The sequence below is a fragment of the Euphorbia lathyris genome, chromosome 3 (genome assembly GCF_963576675.1).
Source record: "Euphorbia lathyris chromosome 3, ddEupLath1.1, whole genome shotgun sequence".
In the NCBI taxonomy this organism is placed as follows: Eukaryota; Viridiplantae; Streptophyta; class Magnoliopsida; order Malpighiales; family Euphorbiaceae; genus Euphorbia; species Euphorbia lathyris.
This window is the reverse complement of record NC_088912.1, coordinates 9,704,783-9,720,380: the sequence shown is the minus strand read 5'-3', so window position 1 is coordinate 9,720,380 and position 15,598 is coordinate 9,704,783. Positions and strand designations below refer to the sequence as shown.

The window sequence follows — 15,598 nt, the reverse complement described above, 5'->3', positions numbered from 1 at the left end:
CCAATTATTCCTATATGATACCAATGATTGGCCTAAAATATATATAAAAAAAAGATGTTTTTTTTATCTCAAAAATAAAAGCTAGAGAGAGAAAGTAGTGTTCATGGATTTGGTAAATTTTTAAATACATACGAGTGCCTTCTTTACTTGCTTGATGTGATTTCAAGTGTTTATTTGGCTCCTTAATCTAAAACTTTTAGAAAATTTTAAACTATCAAAATCATCAATTAAGTCTCTGATTTTTTTATTGAAATACGGACCTAGCCCAACAGAAATTCCAACCAGGTTGACACCCCCAAAAAGGCATAGAACCAAAATATATAAATGAAGAGATTAAAATATATGAATCCAGTACAAAGAATGCTTTAAGAAAATCTAAACATATCCCTACCAAGGGCATCATCTCTAGCAAGAAGGGAGCAGAAGTCCGAAAGGGTATTCCACATTTGTAAATCTGAGGCCAGACGTCCGTAATTAGCAAGAGCGTTCGCCACTTGATTTCCTTCACGGAGCACATGGGAGACAACCACATGTATATGCGTCATTGAATCTAAACAATTTAACCAATCCACTCGCATTGTCAAAGGAATGATCTGCGCTCGGGTACGGAAAATTTGAATAACGTAAGTCGAGTCACTTTCTATCCAGAGACGAGTCCAACCACGTGACCTCGCAATCGAAACTGCAAAAATAGCAGCTTGTAATTCTGTCATGTGTACCAAAACACAATCAAGGAGGAAGGCAAATGACCCAAGAGGACGCCCCTGAATTAAACAAAAATTATCAATTCAGTTCTCATCCTATCTTAAAATAAAAAATCGTGACTATTTAACATGAACTGTCATGATATATTTGTTGGCTCAAAATGGGTATGGGGAAGAGGGTCTGAAACTGCTCAATCGAATGATTTTTAATGAGGACTCAATTGATGATTTTTACTTAGTTCAAGGATTTGATTGATAATTTTGATAGTTTAAAGTCCTCTTAAAGTTTTAGGTTAATGAGTCAAATGTTTAAAGACATGATAGTCATTTGACCCTTAAACTAAAACTTCAAAGTCAATTAGGAGCTTAAACTATTAAAATCGTCAATAAGATCTCTGAACTAAATAAAAATTATCAATTGAGTCATCATTTTATCCTAAAATCAGAAATTATGACTATTTGAAATGAACTGTAGTAATATCTGTGTTGGCTCAAAATCGATATGAGGAAGAGGGTCTGAAACTGTTCAACCGAATGATTTTTTATAAGGATTCAATTGATCATTTTTGTTTAGAATGGATATTCAATTGATGATTTTTACTTAATTCAGATATTTGGTTTATAATTTTGATAGTTTAAGGTACTAATTGACTTTTAATCTTTATTTTGAATACCCAACTAATGTTATGTCATTTTAAAAGCATATATTATAAAGTAATTTGTTCCCAAAAAGCCTTACAAAAAAATGTTGATCATAAGATTATGATGAATCTTTTAGAGCACAAGATCTAATTAAAACTATATAGTAGTTACTTCTTCTAAGATCTTTTTATAGAAAGGTGATTGGTCTAAATCAAATCCATGTATTAATTAATACCCTTTTGAAAAATTGATTCAACTATATAGATTAAGCCATTATTACTTGTCAATTAAGCATTTATATATGGCAATTTCAATACAAATAAATTCTCATTGATTGTTCTTATAAAGTAATCAATTTAATTATTTCAACTTGCTTATATTATTCTAGTTTTGTATCATTACTCTTGAAGTTGTGTGGTTAGACTTTAACAGGTGGTTTTCACGCGCGGTTTTCACGTGTTCAGTGACTGATCAAGTGAATTTGACCAGTCACTGTAGACTTATTAAATTTAAACTTTACAATGATTTTAATTTAATAAACTCATATGTAACGGTGATTGACCAAATTCATTTGGTCAGTTACTGACTATGTGAAAGTTACTGGTGTCTTTAGAAGATTGTCTCGTCTTGTTTAATTTTAGGGATACGGTATAAAAATATCTCTAATATTGACAACAATGAATGTGTAACTTTACTTCTAACGCGATAGCTAAAAACAATTTTACTTCTAAAGTTGGCAAGTTGTGTCAATTTCAGATATCATTATAAAACATAAATATTTTATTCCTTGTTCTGCACTAAGTGTTATCAGTTGGTTCAAAAAAAATTCTATTTTTTTTATGATTTAGTAATAGAATTGGAGATTAATATTTTTAAACTCGGTGAAATATTTGGATTTTTTCAACTCGTAAAAAATACAGTATAATTTTTTAAAAATATCTTTAATAAAAAATTCACATCTATTTAGATGTTTGTGATTTGTTATTATTATGAGTGATAAAATAACGCAATGTCAAAGTGTAGATGATAAGATTCATGATTGAGAAGATAGTTTGATAAATTATTTCTGAAATTAACCAAACTTTCCAATGTTATGGATAAATTTGCTCATTGCTGTCAATGTAAGTGGTAAAATTACACCATTTTATAAATTAAAGATAAAATTGGTATTGACTCTCAACACTGAGTGTATTTTTGCACTTTATCCTTTATTTGATTAGACTTTAGAAGATTGTCGTCTCTTGTTTAATTTTAGGAGTAAAGTATAAAAATACTCTATTATTACCGACTAGGGCGGACTAAGGGGGTTGATCGGGGTTTCAATCCCGGCTAGTTCTCAAACTTTTGGTTAAACGTAATTTTTGAGCTCTCCTATCAGACAGTAAAGAAGAGAAAAAAAGGGTTGTTGCAGTGGTGATAATTATTGGGTTAGTGGCGTATTCCAATCATATCACTTAACGTGTCAAATGAGTCAACCCTAATTTAATTGAATGAAATTTTGTGTCATAATTATTATAACCTAACGGGGTGTTTGTTAGAAGGGATTTAGGAGGTGGGATATGGATAAAAACACGAGGTAAGTTATCTCGTGTTTGTTTGGGAGATAGAAGAGTGAGACAGACGAGGGATAAGCTTTTTATCCCTCAAATGCTATACCAGGAGGGGGTGGTATAAGGAGGTGAGATAAGCTCCTGCGATTTTAATAGGATGGAAAAGTTCATCTTATCCCTCAAATTAATGTTATGTAGTTTAAATAAGGTTAAAATAGTAAAATGTATTATTTTATCCCTATCCCTATCCTACATACCAAACATTGAATAATAATTCTCGAATATCATATTTTTATCCCTATCCCAACCATTTATCCCTATCCCTATCCCAACCTTTATCCTTATCCCTATCCCAATTGAATACCAAACGCCCCGTAATTGGATAACTGATTTTGTGTTAGGTTTTCAAGTCACATGTAATTTTACTATGTACATATACTAGTAATGATATTTAAAAATATAGTAGGATATAGTAATAATTTTTAAATATTTTATGTTGTTTTTGGATTGGTAGGTTAACCATGATCATCCAAGTTCGCTAAATAATTTTAAATATTCGTATCATTTTTTTATTAGCAGGTCAACTCTAATCCAATCCAAAAATTTGCATGTCAGTTTTATGTCAACTCAAGAATAACCATTTACATACTAAGTTAAATGCAAACACTATAATTACGAATCGATTTCGTGTCGCGTGTAAATTTTCATCTTTAGGTTGCTGCCGGTAAAATATATAGAAATGATAGGTAGATTAGGGTGCAAAAATGAAGTTTTAATATATATATTTTAAAAATAATCGATGGTGAAACGATGTTGTTATATTAAGTTGAGTCCCAAATAATCTGATGAAAAAATCTTGTTATATTAAGTTGAGCCCGTCTCATATGGGTCCTGGTTCTTTCACTGGTTACCGGTCAAAATTAATTTTTATCTCGAATGTTCGCGAACATTGATAAACTGGATCAATTCAATATTGTTAATGGAGTTATTTTCTCAGTCATGAATCTCACTATTCAACTCCACATGTACACCATGTTATCTATCACTCCACAATAACACGAGAAACTCTAATATATTCTTGGAGAAATACACCGTAGCAATCAACATGTACCATTTGTACATTTTTATTTTTAATAACAATCGTCTCCAAACGAGATGCATACCTCTTTTGATTGGTTGATGTATTACTCGAGGAGTGTAATACAACTGTAGAAGGTCTCGGGTAATAAAACACACAACATCATCTTGTATGAATTCATATCATATGTTCTAATCTTGTCAGATAACAAGAAAAAAAAATCAAATATTTTATCGAACTTAAAGATATTTCATTCTTAAACACATCCGAAATCATTAAACAAAATTCTTTATAAACGAATTGAATTGATATGTATTTGATGAAAAATACGTAAAACAAACTATTTAGTTTTTTCATAATATATGAAATTCGTTCTGCTTGTTATCCTGTAAAACCATAATAATAGAATTATTTTTTTTTTGTACATTATCTGAATTCTAATTAGGATTAAATCCATATTTTATCATTTGTCCGTTATGATATCATTGTAATATTTTTTTCTTGAAGTATTCTCATAGATGATATTTAACTCATTTTAAATGGAAAAGTAACTGATTTGTTAAAGTTTTTTACCACATGACACAATTTTTGACACGTGACATATATATATGACAATTGAGTTAATTTTTTTCCGTATAGATTTAATATGTACATAAATAAGAAATTAACTTTTTTCTTATTTATACACATATCCAGTCTATATAGAAAATAAAAAATAAAAAAATGATTATATTTACATGTCACATATTAAAAATTATATTATATGGTAAAAAAATTAATAAATCGGTTAAACTGGGTTAAATGCAATCTACGAGAATATTCCGGAAACAAATGTTATCAAATAATACTTTAAAAAAAATTAATTATAAAATTTTAGATACAAAACAAAATAAGTGTTTAATCCTTAGCTTCTACCAAAAAAATCTTTGTAATTATTAACTTAATTAATCCAGAAATTTAAAAGGAAAAATAAAAGAAAAAATAGAGACAATGTTTTGACCTTTCCACTGACAAGAAAATCACACCTTTCAATGATTACCAGCACGACTCACACCACTTGAAAATCTTAGATTTAATTAATAATTATATATATAATTTTTATTTTAAATAAACTCATCCTTGTTATTTCTGGACAGAAATATTATTTATGGAAAGGAGTTTGTTTGTCGGAAAATCATAATACTAGCTTTCAATCCTCATTTATTCGATCTCTTAAATCTGCAACGTTAATTTTTATAATAGGTTAAAAAATAGGAGAAGGGAAAAAATTACATCTCCAATAGATGAAGATATATTTTTAGAATTTATGTTTAATAGGTTTTTGTATTCGGTTGTTACAAAATAAACAAGTTCAGGAAGTTGGTGAGACACTTATAAAATTCATAGAGCTAATCTACTTTTATGAATAAGTTTAGGGAGTTCGTAATACGAAATAATCAAATTCAATGAGCTGGTGAAACATTTGTAAAGTTTAAGAAGCCAATCTACTTTTATGGACAAATTTAGAAAGTTGGTAATGTATTTGGCGTATTTTTTAACAACAAAAATACAATATTTATAAACATCCAAATATGTACAATTACATGAGATTAAAAAAAAAAATTCTCTATAATATATTCCTCAAAATTTCCGTTTATACAGAAATTAGAACTCAAATCATACTAATTAAAAGAATTTCCAAGCTTAGTCCTACCCGACTTGTTTTTGATTACGACTGTCACGTCCGTGTCTAAATTTCTAGAATTTATACATTGATAGTAATATATATTATAATTATTAGGTGTGTGATTTTTATTCGGTGCTATAGAAAAGTTTGGAGTTAATTTGATGATTTTATGTGTAAATTAAAAGTTAGGATAATTTTTAAAAAATTATAAAAAGATTGAGGATCAAATGTGATATTTGTCAAATTTGATATATATATTATCAGATTCTTCCGGATCATCTTCATCATCTTTATCTTTTCTTTTCTGATTCTATTTCCTTTTAAATTCATCAGTTTTCTCAGAACCGTTTCTCCACCGTTTCTTTGATTTAAGGAGATTCGACCGTCCGAATCACTCGAAATTTTAAACATAATATCTTTATACATAGATCTAAGTCCTAATCGAAGAGTTTTTGAGTTTCGGTAGTGTTTGGAGGGAAACGCCTTAGACAGAATTTAGAGGAGAATTGAACGGGTGTATTTTCTTCAATTAGAGACCTATCAACTATATTTTGAGTTTTATGTATATATATATATATATATATATATATATATATATAAGCAAAGAATTTTCAGAAATTGATATTTTTGGGTTTATACAGGTATTTTATAAAATTTGGATTTTTCACGATTTTGCTTTTTATTGTGAAATTATGGTTCAAATGAAGCTATTTACTATGCTTCTATGTGAATTTCAGATTTTACTTGATTAGGTTGATTTAAGGCTTGATTTGGTTGATTTACATATATACATATATATTTTTGGTTTCAATGTATATATATATTGAATAACATGAATTTGATGATTTCTTACGAATTGTTTTTTGGATTGAGAAATCTGTTGCGGGTATTGTTGTTATTATTTTGGATTGAAGTCCAAATATGATTTTTATGAGTTGTGATATTTTGACAGATAAAATGGTCTTGTCCATCTAGGATTGCCCGGGGTAAGAGTTGTATTTGTTAGACCATATCTAATGACGGTATGGCCAGAGTGCACGGCTGGTTGTCCTAACTGTTAGGCAAGGAACGAGATATAAATGAGATATCTCGATATTGTTATGATTGATGTTATGATCTACACAGGTGGAATTCGAGGATGGATACACATACACAAATTTTATTTTATGAACTTAAGTTTTGAGAATATTTTATAATGTTTTGATGACTATCTTATAAACTTAAGTTTGAGTATATTTTATAAGGTTTTGATTAAATCCCTTTATAAAGGTATATATGTAGCTATGTTAAGTAAAATTGGTTTTTATAGCTGATAGTTTCTTACTGAGATTTTTGTCTCACGTTTTTAAATGTTTTAATGTTTTTAGGTTAGAAAGTACAGGATATAGAGAAGGTTACCGACCGTTTAGGCGAGGTTTGGAAGTTGGCTGCTTATTGTTAGAATTATGGTTAGAACTTTGGTATTGCAATTGTAATATAATGGAGTTGGTATTGCAATTGTAATAAGAAACTAGAATGATATTCTAGATTTATTGACTTTTATGGGTGTAAAGATATTATTTGGAGTTTGGAGAAGACAGAAAAAAAAACATTGATTGTCGTAATTTAGGTACCATATATTCCTTGACTATATAGTTTGGAGAGATGGTTGAAATTTATTTGGTTGGATTGATGGTATATATAGTGGTGATTATAAGAAAAAAAAATAGCATGTAAGCTTAATTGATTTTGAAGAGTTAAATAGAGAATTATAAGAGTGATGTTGATATTAAGAGTTTATGAAATGACTCTTATTGATAGGAAATTGTATTATAATAATGAGGTTTATATTAGTGATGTTGATGTTGATGTTTATGAAATGACTCTTATAAGAGTGATGGTGATGTTGATGCTAATGATGGAAGATTATAATATAAGTAATGATTGGAGTGAAAAATTATAGATACAAATATTATAAAATAAGATTATATATTGATGCAAATCATTAGTCGAATTATTTGAAGTTTAAGAAAAATATAATATCGAACATACTAACAGTTCAAAAGTGATATTTTTGAAGTCTGTAGAACTTGGAGATAGATGAAATATAATTGATATATTACTTAGTTAGTAAGGCGTGTTAATTACTAATTACTAGTAAGGCGTGTTAATTACTAATTACTAACTTGATAATATAATTTGAATATATGCGCTTTGTGCGCAAATTTTTTAAAAAAAATATAATTTGAATATATATATAGAATTCGTACATAACATAATATGATTATAACATGAAATTTTAAATTACTAGGTACATTAATAATAAGGCGGTTTCAAATTCCGAATTTATTTGGACGGAAAAGAAAAATTCCAAAACATACCCATAAAAACATGTCTTTAACCAAATTCATCCAAATCAACAACCAAAATTAAACAAATCGACCTAAATAATCCCTAAAATTTACGAATTCCCTGTGTTTTTTTTTAAGATTATAGAAAGAAAGTAGGTGCTACCAATTCTTCATGGTTTGCACAAATGTTCATGCACACATTTCAATTTTTTTAAGGTTTAAAAATGGTTGACTTTTGAAGAGTTGCAGGCACAAATTTGATCGTATTCAATGTCAACTACTTCCACACAAGTCCTAAAGTCAAATGGAGGAAGTTTCATAAGTCAACTATTCTTTTATTCTTTAAGACAGCTCATCATTTAGAGAAAATTTAGCAGAAAATCTGGAAGAGAATGATGAATTGGGCTTGGATGTATATTGAGATTTGGCCCGTTAGGCCCAAGTTGTATATAATTGGGCTTGGGAGTTGTTTCAAAAATTCAAGCCCAGTCCAATTTGATATTTGCTTCTTATCTAGATTCGATTTCTTTTATTATTGTTATTTTAAATGTTTTCAGTTTAATTAAGGTTATATTAGTTGCATTTTATCAAATTAATTAGGGCTGTAAATAAGCTGAATCGATAAAAATCCGACCGTGTTCAGCTTGATTTATAAACGAATCGAGTTTGAGCATGACGAAACTCGATTCAAAAGCTCGGTTATAGGTTCATGAACAAATTCGATTATAATATTCATGAATACGTTTGTGAGCAAACTTGGTTCGATTATATTGTTAATAATAGTAATATAAAACAACATAATTTTGTGTAAATTTTAGTTTTGTAGGTATAAAAATTATATAGTTTTGTGTTAAAGAAATTTTAAATAAACATAATGAAGTAGTTATTCACTAGCGATGTTTATGAACAGAATTAACGAGTTTCTCGTGAGCAAAGCTCATGATGAAGCTGGAGAGCACCTCATGAACAAGATATTGAGTTCAAACTTATCAATTTTTTAACGAACAGAGTATAAGCAGACAAAGCTTGGGTCGATTCGATTACGATCCTAAAATTAATGAACTAAATTTTTAATTTGATGTATTTTTATTTGTTCATAATCATTATTCAATTTTAACATAAATATATTACTTACTGATTGGACTTTGGAATTAGTTAGCCTAATTTAGCCCAACCCAAGCCCAATGTGAATATAGTATGGGTTGAGTTGAATTGGGCTCAGATAAAATAATTAGGGAAAATTACACAGAAATTCATCTTTTTAAAAACAATTTACAATTATGTAAACTAGTAAAATCAGTACTTTAAATATATTTTAGGATTAGAATTTATAAATTATAAGTTTAGAATAGATTTGTTAGGATTTATGATTTATGAACGTCTAGAATTTTTAAATTATGGTATAAAATCATAATATATAGAGAATAATGACATATTAAAAATTAAATTTGATGATATGACTTAATTGTAATTTTGTACTTAATTATAATATTCATGTAATTCACCCAAATAATTACTTGTCAAGCTGGTTAGGTTCAAGGTCAAATACATAAATATTATAAACAATTAAATTATATTATGAAACTTAATTCTTAATATGTCATTATTTTCTATATACTATATATTATAAATAAAGTATTATTTTATATCCCAATTTAAAATTTATAGACATCAATTCATAAATCTTTAATCCTAAAAGATATATCCTAGACTTTTAATTTATAAATTTTAATCTTTTTTTGAGGCAAAAAAAAATTAAAATTTATAAATTAAGAGTCTAAGATATATCTTCTAGGATTAAAACTATTAATTTTACTAATTTGACATAATTCAAAATCATTACTTGACATAATTATAGATAGTTTTTTAAAGGCTTCATGCATATTTACATCCTTAAACTTGGTAAGTTTTGCCTATTGGCACCCTGAACTTTTTAAATAACCTATCACACACTTATAGTTGGCTTTAAAAACCTATCACACACCTATAGTTGACATTAAAAACTCAGCACACACCTAAAGTTGGCTCATTCGGACCCCTTGCACACAAAATGGGTAATATGTTATTTAAAAAGTCCAAGGTGCCAATAAACAAAACTTGTCAAGGTAGACTAAAAGAACAATATTGTAAAACCATAAATGATAAATTCAAAAATAAAAAATGCAACAACATGTTTCTTTGACAGAAACAAGTAAAAAATTTCCAATTTAGAGAATGAAAAATCAATGGTCATTTACAAAATGCAATAAATGCAACTAAAGATCTAAACTTTTACCTGAAAAATATGTTAATACAACTTATATATGAATCAAAAGAATAGAAATACTTACCATGGATTTGCTATTCATACTCAAACTGCACATCTACTTTCATAAACTTCCTCATCAGCTGAACCATCGACGACGTAAAATTAGCCAACATCTGACAATCTTCTTGGCTCTTCGCCTCCGAAACAATCCCGTGAATTACCAATTTCCGAAGATTCGGGCACCGTTTTAGCAGACCCTCTACCCAATGTGAGAAAAGATCATTGATTACAGTCCACCCAAGTTCCAACACAACCACATCGAACAACGTCGAAGATCCCTGCAAACCATACTGGAGCACCCCATCTCGCAAGTCATAACTTAAAGACAGATGGCTGAGATGCGGGAAACAAACAGCAATCGTTTCTAAGTCGACAATCCCATCCTCATCATCGAATACCACGTCCCAAAGACGAAGCCTTCTCAACTTCGACGATTTTGAGATCAATTGGTAGAACTTTGGCCAGATGATTGTGAAGTTGCTGACATCTACAATCTCGAGATTGTCGACTGTTTCGCCGATATCAAGATGTATGACACTAACATCGTCGATTTTGAAATGCTTTAGCGTTCCTTTTCCGATGAGTTCGAATAGTTCGAGTGCACAATCCTTCAAGTGCAGACACTCGATACTATCCGCCTCTAATATGAACTTGTCCAGACTAATAGCTTCGACGTAAACAGCCTTCAAAGTAGGACTCGTGAGTTCAATAGTTACCTGCGCATCAGACATTGCAATCTCCGGATTGATGAGTTTCAGTACCTCGATCTTCGGGCAAGCAGAGAGTAAGAGACTGAGATCCAGCGCGGAGATACTGATGTAACTCAACGAAAGGGATGTCAAACACGGGAATCTCTGAAAATTCGGTTCAACCCCTGTGATAGAGTTATGAGACAATTCCAACACTTCTAGCTTCTGCCTCCCACAGATTTCGAGAATGTTAACGTAGGGAGTAGTCCGCACGTTGTAGAACAGCCTACGCAAGGTTTCTCTGGTATACATGAGCCAAGCAATGACTGTTGAAGCGGAGAACTCATCGACATCATCCATCAAAATCGATAGGCCTTGCAACCCCGTGGTTTGAAATATGGTTTGAGTAATCAATACTTGCAGACGGGTAGTAGTCAGATCATGATAGACTGGCCAATCACTCGAATTGAACGATAGCGTTTGAAGGTGTCTGCAGCAAGCTTCCCTCCATTTTCGACACGTTGCAGATGCTATCACCACATCCCGGGCACCTCCTAGCCGAGATAATATGTTACCAATGACTTCAACAGGAAGGTGCTCCATTAAGGGTATCAAATCTCGAGCTATGATTTCCCACGAAACATGCAGCGTCTCGCCCAGAAATGGTAACAGTTTCGTCGAATCTGTAAGCAGTAGAGCAACTCAACACAGAGAAACAGCGAATTCCGCAGTTGCCAGTTCGGCCCTGGCGAACTTTTGATCTATCAATGTACCTTACTGTTAATAAATTACTGCCATAAGAAGATAAATTGCCGTTATCGTCATAAGTAGAGGTGTGCACGACTCTAAAAATACGACACAAACTCAGCACGAATTCAGTGGATTAGTGTTTTATTCATGATACGAAATTGATAATCGAAAGTGACACGAATATATAGAATTATTATATCTCTCGTGTGTTTCTGTGTCAGCTTAATAGAAGTAATTACATTACAATTGTCATCCGCAAATACGACTCCAACCTCCCATATTTTTACATGTTATCCTTCATAAACATAGTAAAACGACACGTGATATGTGAACACGTTACACAAATTCAACATTAACATAAGCAGATTAGGGGTTTCCTAAATAGATTATGGATCAAACTTTCGAATGGTCAGAGTTAACGTGTTAATCCAAAAATAACATAAATATATTCTACTCTCGTATATTTTTAAACATCATTATTAATAAATGTAGCAAAATTACATCACGAACACAAATACGATAAAAAAACAATACTAACACATTACACAAATTCAACATTAATATAAGCGGATTAGGGGTTTTCTAAGTAGATTATGGGTCAAACTTTCGAATGGTCAGAGTTAACGTGCTAATCCATTATTATTCTATTCTCGTACGTACTTAAATGTTACCATTAATAAAAGGTAGTAAAATTACATCACGAACACAAATAAGACAAGAAAACAATACTAACCCGATCGGGTTGACATGATTATAATACGAAACTTTTGGGTTCTCTCATGTGTTTATGTCACCTTAATAGACGTAAATATTAATTAAATTCCAATTGTCATCTGCAAATACGACTCCAACCTCCCATATTTTTACATGTCATCCTTCATAAACATCGTAAAACGACATGTGATATGTGAACACGTTACACAAATTCAACATTAACATAAGCAGATTAGGGGTTTTCTAAATAGAATTTGGGTCAAACTTTCGGATGGTTGCTAATCCAAAAAGTATTATTCTATTCCCGTATATTTTAAAATGTCACCATTAATAAAGGTATCACGAACACAAATACCACAAGAAAACAATACTAACCCGATCGGGCTGACATGATTATGATACGAAACATTTGGGTTGGGTAAAAATTGCCACTAAACCTGATAAATTAGGGGTGGCAATTTCTGATACGAAAACACGATTTACAAAGACAACCCGACTGACACACTTGATACGAAAATCATTTTTCTAGCCTTTATAACATATAAAACCATGTGGAATATTCAAAATCACGAAATTGCCACCTCTACTGATAATTGACGCGACACAAACACGAAAACCACCCACTTGCACAAATTGCCACCCCAAATCACAAGGATCAAACTATACAGAACATCTGGAATTCAGAATCCATCAGCAAATTCAACATCTATGAATCTCAAATTGCATTGATTTAAAAGAAAACAGCAAACACATTAATAACACAGCAAGCAAGCAAGAATCTACAGACAAAATCTATCAATAAAATTCACGAAAAACTAAAATTCCATCGGGATATTCACAGTGAGATACAAAATCGAGAAAGCTCGTCTTAACCCCGCTCACCAATTTAAATTACGGAGCGAAAATGAATGAATAACTCAACAATGGATTCAATGCGATTGAAACCCCAAAAAAAACAAAAAAAAACCGAAAGGGGCTCGAAGGATTTTGATTTACCAGAAATCGGAAGAAGCAAAGAGCGAGTGAGGAAAATTCCGTTCCGATGAGGAGAAACAGTGGAGAGGGAGATCAGAGGGAGGGGTGATTAGTGATGATGACGAAGATCAGCTTCCAATTGGGGGAATTTTTAATCAAATTGGTCTGGTTTGAATAAAAAAAAGTAGGATTCTTTTTGGGAACTAATACAAAATTACCCACTCGTGGAAATCCATGAACAAGACCATCCTTGTTTGTTTGGCAAGTGGGTCAATCAATTTACATTTTTTTACAAAAAGAATAATAATAAATTAAATAAAGGTTTTTTGCGTTTAAAATTTAAAATATTTTAATGGCTTAAGTATATAAAAAAAAAATTGATTGGCCACCCATAGAGGTGCAAACCATCTGCGAAAGTGAATAGCCACTACTGTCGGCGATGGATATACTTACGAATTAAAAAAAAAATTAATTGGCGCTTGAACTTTTAAAGTATTCCGATAGCTCCTTGAATTTGCATAAAATGTTTAGTTAGCCTCCTGTACTTGTATGAAATGTAATCAATTAATCTCTTGGTTATAAAAAAAGTAAATTAAATACAACAATAACAAAGTCTTAGTCCCGAAATGATTCGGGGTCGGCTAACATGACCTATTATATAAAACCGTGAAATCAAGTCGTGTCGGTGACATAAATTCTCTCTCTCCACTCTCTCCTATTCATTGCCATATTTTCCTCAATCCCCAATAAATTCATATCACTCTTGATCACCCTCTTCCAAGTTTGCTTAGGTCTTCCCCTACCTCTCACCATTACATTTTTTTTACCACTCTTCAGTCCTCCTAACCGGCGCATCAAGCGCTTTTCGTCTTACATGGCCAAACCACCTTAGTCGGTTTTTCATCATTTTATTCTTAATAGATGTAACCCCTACTTTTATCCTAATTATTTCATTACTCACCCGATAATTATTTCATTACTCACCCGATCCTTTCTCGTATGACCACACATCCATCTCAACATACGCAGCTCCACCACCGACATCTTATGAATGTGACAGTGTTTCACTGCCCAACACTCTGTTTCATATAACAATACTGGTTTAATTGTCGTGCGGTAGAACTTTCCCTTCAATTTATTAGACATGTCGAGGTCACAAAGGAAACTCGTAACACTCTTCCATTTCGACCAACCGGATTTAATTCTATGAGCAACATCTCCATCTACTTCTCCATCCGTTTGGATAATAGACCATAAATACTGGAAGCAATTCGAGGCCTGGACAACTCTCACATCTAGAGTGATTGTCCCCGTCTCCCTACTCCTATCGCCGTTAAACTTACACTCCAAATATTATGTCTTACTTCGTCTCAACTTAAAGCCTCTAGATTCCAAAGGTTGTCTTCATAGTTCCAACTTCCTCTCCACGCTTTCTTTCGTCTCATCAACCAACACAATATCATCTGCAAACAACATGCACCATGGTATACCATCTTGAAGTGAACTCGTTAGTTCATCCATAACGATGGCCAAAAGAAATGGGCTAAGTGCAGAACCTTGATGCACTCCAATCGTAATAGGGAACTCTTCAGTCTTCCCAACACTAGTACGTACCCTTGTGCATGCTCCTTCATACAAGTTGATCTTCACGGCATAAAACCAAACTGGTTTTCCGAGATTTTTGCCGTCCTCCTTAGCCTTTGTTCGATCACTCGCTCCCAAAGTTTCATAGTGTGACTCATTAATCTGATTCCTCGATAGTTGGCGCAATCTTGGACATCGCCTTTGTTCTTATACAAAGGGATTAGGATACTTTTCCTCCATTCTGATGGCATCTTATTGTTTCTCCAAATTTTATTGAAGAACGTGGTCAACCATTCGATTCCTTTTTGTCACACCCGACCCTAGACGACCTCAATCGGCATTGGGCGTGAAATAGAAAGATCATAATCAATACTTAGGAGTCTCCAATTCATCCAAAAATCATAATATTAGTCATTCGAGGACCTCAACATATATTTACCAATTCCATTATATTACAATTGAAATACCAAAGTTCTAACCATAATTCTAACAATAAGCAGCCAACTTCCAAACCTCGCCTAAACGGTCAGTAACCTTCTCTATATCATGTACTTTCTCACCTAAAAATATTAAAACATTTAAAAACGTGAGACAGAAATCTCAGTAAG

General features: G+C 31.5%; 1 protein-coding gene across 1 annotated transcript; it reads right to left on the bottom strand.

Annotated features, from left to right (window-relative positions):
- Nucleotides 1-10,162: 10,162 nt before the first annotated feature.
- LOC136224624 (F-box/LRR-repeat protein At1g67190-like) lies at nt 10,163-13,638 on the bottom strand. Its single transcript, XM_066013009.1, has 2 exons — nt 13,428-13,638; nt 10,163-11,758 (listed from the first exon to the last, which is right to left on the bottom strand). The coding sequence occupies exon 2, from the start codon at nt 11,568-11,570 to the stop codon at nt 10,311-10,313; it is 1,260 nt and encodes a 419-aa protein (XP_065869081.1). The 5' UTR covers nt 11,571-11,758; nt 13,428-13,638; the 3' UTR covers nt 10,163-10,310.
- Between the last annotated feature and the right edge of the window lie 1,960 nt (nt 13,639-15,598).